At 31.3% G+C, this 12,703-nt stretch overlaps 1 protein-coding gene across 4 annotated transcripts in view; it reads left to right on the top strand.

Annotated features, from left to right (window-relative positions):
• LOC106472719 overlaps positions 1-12,697 on the top strand; it is a 16,200-nt gene extending 3,503 nt beyond the window's left edge. For all 4 annotated transcript variants that reach the window (XM_013933374.2, XM_013933375.2, XM_022401259.1 and 1 more), the window contains exons 2-6: positions 2,228-2,588; positions 3,147-3,296; positions 6,639-6,858; positions 8,742-8,837; positions 10,450-12,697. In XM_013933374.2, the coding sequence (XP_013788828.2) occupies positions 2,312-2,588; positions 3,147-3,296; positions 6,639-6,858; positions 8,742-8,817 (723 nt within the window). In that variant the 5' untranslated portion in view covers positions 2,228-2,311 and the 3' untranslated portion in view covers positions 8,818-8,837; positions 10,450-12,697. The remainder of the gene's footprint in view (positions 1-2,227; positions 2,589-3,146; positions 3,297-6,638; positions 6,859-8,741; positions 8,838-10,449) is intronic.
• Positions 12,698-12,703: the final 6 nt, after the last annotated feature.

Genomic DNA, 12,703 nt, shown 5'->3' with positions numbered 1-12,703 from the left:
AGTTATCAATTAAAGTACCTTGCCTTTATGTTGGAACACTCATGAGATTTTCACTAAAGAAAACAAATGATGTTTTTTAAGTTTGTTTTTGATTGTTTTATATTTTGAAACTTACTCCTTTTTTGTTTGTAATTTTTATTGGTTAAATCTGAGATATATCATTTTTGTGGAAATTTCAATTGTTTTAATTACTGCTCAACTGTAAAAATACTGCCTAGTTATAAAAATATTACCCAGTTATGATTGATGATGACGGTAGTTTCCGAGATCCAAGTTTCGGACACATACATTGCAAGCTCCATTATAATAACATATATAAATTGAGTTGGTGAGATGGTACTACATTGATTTGTAAAGTTATTCAGATGTAATTATTTCGCAGTATCTTTGCTTTATGTATCTTGCGAGTCAAAAGAGAATATCCAGGGGCCAAAAATTGTCCTTAGTGCTGAAAATTTTCTGAACTCAGTGTTAAGTGCAAACTATTAAATTTAGTTAGTTAATGGCTACATGTTCAAAGTTAATTTATTAGAAATTTATTTGCCATGTATGTCTCTAAGTGCTTTTCATGATTTTTTAATAAACAGTGCATTTGTTATTTTGTTTTTTGCAAGTTGTAATATAATTTAAAGTATGTGGTTTTTTTCTAACAAATTATTATAATTATATATTTTACTGTCAGTGGCCCTCTTGTAGTAGTGTATTTCAAGTGTTAGGTAATGACTTTTATGTAGAAATGTCTGTGATCATAGATTTTAATTTAACTGTTTCATTGGTTCTGTTAATAAGTGGAAATGTAAGATGAACCTTAGCTTTATTTTCATTAACAGTTATTGTTTAAGGTGTATGTTTGTCTACATTGCTTATCAAACTTAATACCATCTGCATTTATGCATAACATTTTTTAACTGATCATCCTCATAAGCTGATATAAACCTTTGAGACCTAAATTATGATGAAGATCTAGAACAAAAGTTATCCTTCAGGCCACATCAGATACTTCAAAACCCGATTTTGGCCTGCACTATTGTCAGATTTTGCCAAAGTAAGCAAAAATGATCTATTCCCCAGTAAGTTCTGGCCCACTCCTTGGCTTCATGTTCATCATCTGAAGTGGCCCAGAAAGTTGGAGACCATTGATATAGGAGGACTTGTGTTTGTTCTGTGTTTACATCCATGATTATGGGGTTGATTTGTAATCTTTTCTATAAAAATATGGATTATTTGACACGTTGCAACCTTGAGAAACATTTCTGTCATTTTGAACTCGGTTGTTAACCGCAAGGGGGGGTAATTTGTAGCTATCATTTGTCATCCAGCAGTGAGTCTTGAAAACTATCATGTTGCTGGTTATTATTTTCTATCCTGTAAATCTTTACTTGGGGAAAATTCATTTTATGTACATTTAGGCGTACATGATCTGTGACGTAATGCTGTTGTGATTCTTGAAATAAACTTTCAACTGATTAAAGAAATATATCAGTTGAGAGAACCATAAATATAAAACATTTGCATCCAAACATTACTTAATCATTTTTGTTCAGCCTAAACAAGTCCCATTGGTTGCTCAGCTTAAATGTTTTATATCCCGTTATTATGTAAATACTATTTTTTAAGGTATTTTATGTTAAACTAAGGTATATCATTGTTTGTGCTCATTTATTGTTTATACTGAAACTATATGATAAAAGGGGAAAAGGAATCTTGTTGTTTTTTGGTGGTTTGTCACTTTTAAAACTGGTAACCCTAATGCTTTCTGACACTTGTAGTATTTCTTTGCTGTACAGTATGGTAGTACCTTTTTTTGTTGTGTAGATAGAATTAAAATTGAATGTGCAGGGAAAACTTTTTCATTGTATAAATGTGAAATTGAGTATCTGGAGATCATGTAAGTGTGAAAATTGTAGTTATTTGAAAATTTATCTAAACTCGAAACTTTCGAAGGCTTTTGTAAATATTTACAAAAATGCTATGAAAGCCTAATGTACTTAATCTTATGTAATATTGATATGTATTTGTTCAAAAGGAAGTTGAAACTACTGCACAAATGTAAAATTATCAAAACACATACATTTTGAAATGCTTGAATCCCAGTTAATGCAAACTACAGGTTAAAATATTCAAGATAAATAAATATCATAAAGACGCTATGAACATTTTAATTTGCTGGTATTTAATTCAATTTAAGATTTATTTTAAATGATGATTTCTTTTGTATTTTTTTAAGATTGATATGAACAGATTTCACGTAGTTTGATGTGAACTGGTTACCTGGTGAAAAGTTTTAAGGATTACAAGAAATAAAAGTGTCATGGCGGATCTTCAACGTTACCCAAAATCATCTGGAACTCTCCTGGCAGGAAGTATTTTAGGATTCACTGCAGGAGTCCTACTTCTCATTTCATTTGCGAGTCCCTATTGGCTAGAGTCGTATCCAGAGACATTCTCAGAATTTGTACGTTTAGGACTGTGGGATGTTTGTTTTCATAATTATCGTCATCCTTCCTATCAGTATGATGAAAAGTTTGATGGTTGTTACTGGATCTTCAGCTACAAGTATCAAAACATTAGAGACTGGTTACAGCCAGGTAGTTCATATTTTTCTTTAATTTTGAGTTATGTATTTACTTGTACAGTTTAATAAAGGTTTTGAAACCTTGCATATTAAAATACAATTTCTGAAAATTAAATGTTTATAAGATGAAACAAAGGATAAGGAAATAATAGTTTCGTACATAAACAATACAAGTTATTATATATGTATATATAATACTGTATTTGAGTATGTTTAATACATACAGGAAAATTCAGAAACTGACTATATACATAAGTAGCTGGCATAACCATAAAGGATGACTTTCGATCTTTCATAAACTATAGTCATATAATATTTCATACCTAACTCACAGAATATGGTGGTTGCTTTGTTCATAATACTTGATTGTGTTGGCAGTTTGTTCCATCATTTGGTTGGAATTTGTAAATAACTATATTTCTATAAAAAGTGTTACCAAAGCAGCCATATTAATCCTTGTATTTGTGTAAATATATTCCATATTGAATGCTATTTTATTTTTCTGAAATATTTGCTTTTAGCACTGTTTTTCTAACTCATTTCGAACAATTTTGGGAAAATCAATTTTTAGGATGGATGATCCTCGTACAAGCCTTGATGACTATAGCTTTATTGTTCTCCTTGAAGGCACTTTTTATCATAAGCATGGTGCTTATGAGGTTTGTTATGAAACTCGAAGTCTTTATGCTGGCAGTTTCTGCTCTACTGCAAGGAATTACAGGTAACTGAACTATCACCTATCAACAATTATTCCTTTGATATAAGTTTATCTTATATATATGTAATCCCACATGCATTTTCATCTTGAAATCAACTTTGGATGCTGGGTTTACCCATCCCAATTCTTGGTGTGACATATGGTTTCTGGTTATATAGTAGAGATTTCAGTGTATCAGAGATAACATTTTGTTGTAGAAACATGTTTATACACACACACACACACACACATATATATACATACACACACACATATATATATATATATATGTATGTATGTGTGTGTGTGAGGGGAGTGTATGTAGAAGGAATAATAAAATAAATTGTTACGTAGAAAAAAAAAGTTTCCTTGCGGACTTACAATGCTAAAATTTGGGGTTTGATTCTTTGCAATTGACACAGCAGATATCCCAATGTGGTTTTGTTCCAAAATAAACAAGCATAGAAAAATCTGTAAGTTACCTTGTAAACTATATATATATATATATTAATAGTGCAATATGTTTCTGAAATAATACTCACATATACAACAAACATTCTTCCTCATCTTACAGTTTTAGAGGCTGTTGTGCTTACAAATAGAATGGTGATGGTTTGTAATTATTTGTTTGTGGTTTTGTGTCACAGTAAGTGATCTTCACAAGAAGATAAAAACTTGTGTTTACCTCTAATAGATAATGTCTGGTTTTGGTTCTCAAAGTAAATTACTTGATATAGGGCAACAAAATCTAACTTTGGCAGTTAAAATTGAAATTAGCAGTAGCTTCATTGTGATTATTTCTGTATAACTATTCTAATTTCCAGAACAACTTATGTGAAGATAATTCAGTGAAAAGTTACATCTGCATTACTCGTACTTCTAAAGGAGTCTACCTTTTAACCCTAACATAGATCAAGTTCTCATAGTGAACATGAAATTACCACCACCTTCTGATACTAATATAGATCAAGTTCTCATAGTGAACATGAAATTACCACCACCTTTTAACCCTAACATAGATCAAGTTCTCATAGCGAACATGAAATTAACACCACCTTCTAATACTAACATAGATCAAGTTCTCGTAGTGAACATGAAATTACCACCACCTTCTAATACTAACATAGATCAAGTTCTCATAGTGAACATGGAATTACCACCACCTTCTAACACTAACACAGATCAAGTTCTCATAGTGAACATGAAATTACCACCACCTTCTAACACTAACATAGATTATGTTCTCATAGTGAACATGAAATTACCACCACCTTCTGATACTAACATAGATCAAGTTCTCATAGTGAACATGAATTTACCACCACCTTCTAATACTAACATAGATCAAGTTGTCGTAGTGAACATGAAATTAACATCACCTTCTAATACTAACATAGATCAAGATCTTGTAATGAACATGGATTTACCACCACCTTCTAATACTAACACAGATCCAGTTCTTGTAATGAACATGGAATTATCAACACCTTCTAACATTAACATAGATCAAATTTTCATAGTGAACATGAAATTACCACCATTTTTATTTCAAATTAAAATTATTAATGTTTACATTATTTTGGTTTAAAGGAGAAATAAAAGCAAATTCAGTGTTTTTACTGTTTGTAATGTCATACAGTGGTTAACAGCACAATAGAAATCTTTCATTGAAGGAACTTCATTTTTTGTTCAAAGAAAGATCGTGATCTAAGAAATTTAAAATAAAGACACTTGAATCAAATTCAGTTGGCTGTACCCTTGATAACTGCAATTTAAATTTTACTAACTGACTTACAGAATATATTAACAGTATTATTGCAAACGTTTCTTGTTTTGTCTTAAAAATATGATCTATAGGGAAAGTAAAAAAATGGAATTATATTCTCTTTTAGTCCAAAGTATTACAGATTAAATTTTTGCATAGATTAATTTTTTTGCTTTTGATTAACTAATAAAACATTGTTCTGGTGTAAAATTAGATTATTCACTCAATTTTAGTTGTACGTTCAGTAATTAGGAGAAAAGATTCTGCTCTGATTCTGACAATTCCTAAGTTTGTGGATATTCATGCGAGTTCTTTAGTGTGAATAACTCCTCTTTTCTCATTGAATTTTGGCTCAAAACTGACCACTTTTGTTTATCAAAATGTTGATTTTGTTACCTTCAAAAAGACCCTCTTAAAAAATGCTAACATTTAAAGAAAAGACTTCACCTACTATGATTGCGGCTCTGTCTTCTATTTCTGTTTACGCTTATCGATTACATATTATCCTATAAATTTAACTACCCAAAGGATAATGCATTTGAGGATTCTCATGTACAGAGAAATTGACTGGACATAGAAATTTACTTCTGTTGGTAAAGTAACACTCAACAAAGGTTTATACATCTACGCTGAATTACAAATGACTTTTTATATAAATTGATTGACCCACAAAAGTGACAGGCAATATTAGTAACATAGATAAGCAAAAAAAACCTGATGTTGACATTGTTTTGATTATTTATTAGTTCGTACTTGTTTTAGTTGAAGTTAAAAATACTAGTGACTTGGAATAGTAATCATTAATATTGGCTAATATCACACCTTAAGTGTATTATGCCTAGAAATTTAACACTTCTAAACAGAAACTCATAGTAGCAAGAGAAAAAATTTAACGCAAGATTTGCCATTGGGTAGCTACAATATGGATACCCCCTTTTCACAATTCCGTGATTTCCCCCCAGTGGGACAGTGGTAAAGTCTATGGTTTTACAACTCCGACATCAGGGGGTTTGAATCCCCCTCGGTAGACATGGCAGATAGCCCGATGTGGCTCTGTTATAAAACACTCACACACACACACACACACACACACATTTCATGAGTTCGATGTTGAAACAAATTGCCCTTCTTCTGATTTTGTGGAAGTACAAAGTTAGCAACATGTATCCCTTTTTTCTGCAAACTTTAGGATGTTTAAGTATACTCACTGACTTGGAGAGTGCCAGTTCTGAGGCTCGTGCAGCGAAACATCAAGATGAATCAGTCGATAGTTAAAAACATAGTTAGAATTATATAGAAATACAGCACTCAGTAGTGAATATAGACCAGCATTACCAAGTATCGTATAAATATTAAAGTTTTTTACATTTTCTTTGGTTACACATTATAGTGTTGCAATGCTTAAGATAGGTATAAAAGCTTATATAATGGTATGTTTTCATTGTGACAAATTTTCAGAATTTTTATCTGTGATAAGTTACTTTAAAGACTTTATTTTACTGGTTTTTCTGGTCATGATGAGAAATTTAAATCGTGATACCTTATTAATCAAATTATATTATATATATATATATATATATACGTATTTTGTTTTTTTTTAGCACTACTGATATTTCTGGCTGTTGCTATATTTGGAGGAATGTGTTTCGACCGAACTTGGATTCTGTATCCGATATTCAATCATCTCTCTTGGGCTTATGGTTTAGCAGTGATCGCATTCTTTTTTCATGTCTTTGCTGCAGCATGCTTGTTATCGGAAACATTTAAGGCAAAAGAGAGACGGCAACGAGCCAATAACCTTATCTACAACATGCAGCCAAGGTATTGAGTTGTTGGATTTTTTTTTTTGGTTTGGCCTCACAGTTTATAGTGTTGCACACAAGAGAGGTGATATTTTTTTTTACGTTTCTTTCCTCTTTATTTTCTTTCAACCAACAGGGTGGTTTGGGAATTAAAGTAATACAAAAAATGAAAAGCTCTGGAGAGATACTTGGAACATTAAAAAGACTTTGTTGAGTTAGAAATTGTATATATATATATCCAGACATAAATTGGGAATTTTGATAACTGTCAGTGTGATAGTAGACACTTTCTTAGTGTTGGTTAAAGATTATAATGATTATGTGAAGTTTCACAATATGTCCATCTGTTTGGAGGTTGTGTTTCAGTTGGAAAAAGTTTCTGGTGAACCTCTGCACTAGTAAATCAAAAGGTTGTCTTGACAAACACTAAAATGTTAATATTCAGTAAAAACTCTCAGTTACAGTTCTTTGCGTAACCCTATTTTTATGTGTATAATGACATATTGTTGTAAAATTTAACTTTTTAATATGTACAATATTTAGTATAATTCAGTATAAATAAACAAGAATAAAGCATAATATTCTTCGTGAAGAATATTGAAGCTTTTGGAAATTGGTATAAGTTTTGAATTTTTTTGTTCTCATTGCGATGTAATTGCCTATAACTCATCTTTGAGAAGTTATAAGCTAGTGATCTAAACATGTAATGAAATAATTTTTTTTTTCTGTTTTGTTTAACCTTATAAGAAGCAAAATGGCTTCCATTTCAGCATAGATTTGCCTAGAGATCAGAAGAAAGTAATAACAGCTCGGTTTAGTGATATGTTTGTAGAAGAAAATACGTTTCTATTTGACTTTTATCGCAATTACAGTCTTGACTTTTTTTTCAGGCTTGTAAAAGAGATTTAGCATTTTATACTTCATTTGAATTATGATGTTGCAATGAAATGTTTTTCATGGAACGAGGTCAAGGAAGCTTAATTAAATAATTTTGCACTCAACCATATGAAGTTTTGTTTCATTGACAAGGACACTTTGTTAGGCCTTGTTTACATTAGACCCTCTTGGGCTAAGTAATTACTTGGATACACAGAGAAAATAACCACAAAAACATTTTTTTATATATATGCATATAAATGAATATAAAATAGATTTAGATCTTGTACAAACATATATTAAATGAAACCCTTTGATAGACAATTTCAAAAAAGCTGGCTTGCTTATAATTTTGGTATGGTAAAAAGTTATTTTTATTGTATTCCTTTGATTGTGAACACGGTGAATCTGCATGCAGTGTTTTTCAAAATCAAAAGAAAAACGTGGTAAAGTTTTACAAGCATGTAGAAACACACAAAATTAATAATTAAACTTAACAATGAAGGGAAGTATTTTTAATTGTTTCTTAAAAAAATGTATCATAATGAAATGTTTTTGAATCTCCAAAGCCGAGAATTCACATAAATGTCACATGAAACATTAGATATTTTATTTTATAGAAGTTGCATAATATTTAAAAAATTCTTTCGAAGTTTCAAACTGTTTCATATAGTAGTTTTCCTTTGCAATACAATGAAACAAACCATACAACAGATGTATTGAACTGGTGCATCTGGACACTCGAGAGTTAACGGGAAGAAACTACCGTTCCTTCTAATCAAAGATAAGGCTTTGCTATGATGTTTTACCTCAATAACGATAGAGAGGAAACTTGTCACCAAATAAGCATTATGGAAATTTATATTATAATTTGTTATAGACATAAAAATTGGTTTGCAGCTGCTACTAATTTTACTTTATATGCAGCTGATTTCAAGATTTGAACCAGTAGTTACATTTAATTGAACAGAAGGATGGGAAAACTGAGAAGTAAATTTCAGATTTTTTTATATATTTTTACTCAAGCAGGAAAATGGGTAGTGTCAATCCATCTGTAAATCCAGAACCTTCTACTTCTACAGATCAACGCACTAAGTACTAACCACCAACTGACAATTGCCAGTATGTTCTTTTAAATATATCTTGGAAGTGAGCATATGTGTGTGGTGTCTGTCTCTGTGCATATTCTCTAAATTCTTAAATACACCTTGCATGAATTGCATGTCAATCCACTTGTCTGTCTGTGACTAATGATTATCACAACAATCAATTTTGTATTTATTTTTTCATAATTTAGGTGAAATATTTTTTTAAGTAAGATGTTTTTATTTGTTCTTTGTGTTCGGCTAAACAAATTACCTGTTAGGATTTGTTTGTGCCGTCACTGACCAAACCAATTAAATATGTTCAAGGTCCAGTTGAGAATAAAACCGAACAATTAAATTAACATACTAGACTTTTTATTCCTGTAGTTAACAAGAATCTAAAAAATTTCAAGTTTTCAAAGTGAGGTCTGCAGTGTAAGAAACTAAAACTTAGAAATACTATAAAGCTATTATTAGCAAGTGGCATGTAACTAATTTCTGTCAAGTTATTTAACATTTTCAGTTCAAAATTGTGTTAATCCTTTTAAACTTATGGCCAGGTAGTTAGGGCATTTAACCCGCAATCTGTGGGTCACAGGTTCGAATCCCAGTCATTAAACATACTCGTTCTTTCAGCTGTGGGAGGCATTATAATGTGATGATTAATCCCACTCTTTATTGGTAAAAGAGTAGCCCAAGAGTTTGTGGTGGGTGGTGTTTACTAGCTGCCTTCTCTCTAGTCTATAGCTGCTAAATTAGGGACTTCCAGGATGGATAGCCCTTGAGTAGCTTTGTGCAAAAGCTATTCAAGGCCAAACCGTTTGCAATTTGAAGGGTCCAGGAACAAATGGTGAAAAACCAGTTATGCTCAGTGAGTGCTAACTTGCCCCCCCTAAAAAAATAATAAAGAAAGTTTAATGTAGCTAGTTTTTGTTTTTTACAGTAAAATAAACTGTTAAGATCACATCTGAGGGTTCTTTACAGGGTTTTTGGAAGGGAGGTAATGCAAACTTCATCCAATGGTAGCATTCCTGCTCTATTTCACTTTTGGATGGCTTAGTGAAGATTTTCAAAATTGAAATGATTTCTTATTGTATATATTAAATAGTTTTCAGTGATGGTACTGCATTTTGTGAGAGAAATACCTCATTATCAATCAGAAAGTTCCCTCTTGTGTCAATTTTTAGAATACTTATAAATGTTAGTTTGAAGAATTTGGAAGAGTTGTGATAAACATGTTTTTGCAAATGTGATAATTTTCTTGACTAACAGTTCTAAATCTCAGCTTTATAATGCATGAAGGCACGGCACTATGGGTTTCACATTATGTGCTCATCTGAATGACGAAAAGTTAATTTCGATTTTGTGTGCTTTATTCTAAAAATTACTTAGTTTGATTGAACAACTTGCAAAGTAAGGAATTTTGTCATTGTTCAAATCAAAGTTTCACTATTACAGCAGGTATTATATGTGAATATTGGTTTTTCTTTTATCAAAAAAGGCTAAATTTAAAGGTAAGAGAAAAATAACAAAATCTCACTGTAACATAACTTCAAATGCATGAAGCTAGCTGACAAATTCTGTGGCAAATTATTCCTTAGCTACCAAGTTGTATGAGCTGAATAAAGAAACATTTTTTCTCTTTAAAGGGGAGTCGTCGTTGGCCATGATTCTTCTTCCAAAACAAAAGGATTCTGAAGTGTGTCATCATTTTGGGATGTTTTTCTGTTTTCTTTGTCTAAGTAACTTACTCAAGAACTAACTACCGAATCTCATTTCTTTAACCAATACTGGATTTCAGCATGGATTGCATGTGCTATATGCTTCTTGGGCTATCCAACTTATGTGTACTGGTTTATGAAATATAGCGAAGCAGTTCAGGTACCAGAAGAAAGCCTAGCCACTTTTTTCTGAAATTTGTTTATTTTCTGTCGAGATATCTTCATAAATGAATGTACTTCTTGGAGGTGTAGACGTCGTGTTGAGATCACAAGATAACAAAAAACCGTGGGAAGTATATGTTTTACGTTTCATACACAATCATAAGCGTATGTGTAAGAAATTACTATTGTAACTGTCAAGGATTTTCTTAAAATTGTCATCTCGGGTAATAAACTTATGTTTTGAAGAAAAAAAATAATTTGAATAATTAATGGTGTGCGAGTTATTTTACCAAAACGTGTAAGCCATAACATCAGTTGTAGCCGTTTCTCTTGTGTCATAAAACCTTTATGAGTAATTTTAAATGCTTGGCAAAATATGTTTTAATCTGTCTCTGTTTGGAAACAGTCAATTCAGATTAAGTAAACTTGTTTTTTTGTAAGTACTATTTTACAATAAATATTTTGTGAAGTGGTTTAAAGATATATTAATGCCACTGATAACAACTGGATCCTAGGCATTTCAAGCCTATTGTCATAACCCGGGAATGACACCAATATTCTGTCTTTAGCAAACAATGAAGTGAGAATTGGAACTAGTGGTGTTCAGTAAACCTGATTTCTTAGTTGGATATAGTTTTTCTTGGTGAGAAGAACCACAAGTTCAAATCCTGCTTGAACTTTTGTTTTTTCATGAAAATTCTATTTATGATAGACTTGAATGTAATTATGACAGAATTCTAAATTCCTATTCGCATGAATAGGCAAGGGAAAAGTGAATAAAAAAATTCCTAAGCCCCCCAGTGGCACAGTGGTATGTCTGCGGACTTACTACGCTAGAATCTGGATTTCGATACTCGTTGTGGGCAGAGCACAGATAGCCCATTGTGTAGCTATGTGCTTAATTACAAAAAAACAAAAATTCCTAAACACCTAGTTATTAAATGTTATTTTTAGACAGATCTTTCAAAATTTAAAGAGGGAATATTTGACTGTTTTATTTACTCTTAACCTGAGCAAATTGGGAGGGTCACTGTTGAAGTTCTGCTCTAATATTGATCAAATGTAACAGATATTAATATAACATTGCCACCTTGAAGTTGAGATGTGATAACTAAGTTTATTTGTTAAATTGTATAAGATATAATGGTGCTTTCTTCTTTCCAGTCTAGTTTACCTAGTTAAAGAACATGAATAGTTTTAAAAGTCAAACTGTGATCATGATATTTAATAAGTATCAGTAGTGATGGCCATATTGAACAACGAGTGCATTGTAAGTGCCAGCTGCACTGTGTAAGATTAGCACAAGATGCTATACGAGACATTTATCACAAGAGCTATTTGGGAACAAAACATGCAACCTACCATTTATAAAATGACCATTTACCTATCAAAAATTGATTTTAACTGTTAGTTGTACGACAGTTGTGCAAGTATAAGAACGAAGAAACTTGTGGTTTGAACAGTTAGTTACCCTTTTTTTAAAAATTGCTATTCCACGATCAATAAGGCAATCCAACGTGCTATGTTACCCCAAACATACAGCCTAATGTCTGTTACTTTTATAAATTTGATACCTGTTGTTAAGTGATATTTATGGATAAGTCAAATATCTAACTATTTTTATAACATCCTGAGAATGTGGTAACTTGTTACATTTCTTGCTTGTTTGGATCAAGAACAATCATTTTATACTTTAAAAGTCTGATCACCTTTTTGCTGGATCTTCATAAATACTGACTTAGATTTCATAACACTGCCAACAATTCTGAATTATTTTAAAACATTTCAGTTGTTCTGAATATTGATTTCAAATTTCTAGAAAGTGTTATAAACATCTGTCAGATAACACTTTGTAGTGTTATAAACATCTGTCAGATAACACTTTGTAGTGTTATAAACACCTGTCAGATAACACTTTGTAGTGTTATGAATATATGTCAGATAACACTGTATTAATATAAATGGCTATTTGATAACACTTTGTAGTGTTATAAACACCTGTCAGATAACACTTTGTAGT

Source organism: Limulus polyphemus, unplaced genomic scaffold (assembly GCF_000517525.1).
Source record: "Limulus polyphemus unplaced genomic scaffold, Limulus_polyphemus-2.1.2 Scaffold5546, whole genome shotgun sequence".
Taxonomy (NCBI): domain Eukaryota; kingdom Metazoa; phylum Arthropoda; class Merostomata; order Xiphosura; family Limulidae; genus Limulus; species Limulus polyphemus.
Note: the sequence above shows the minus strand (reverse complement) of the source record. Positions and strands in the feature narration are given on the sequence as shown.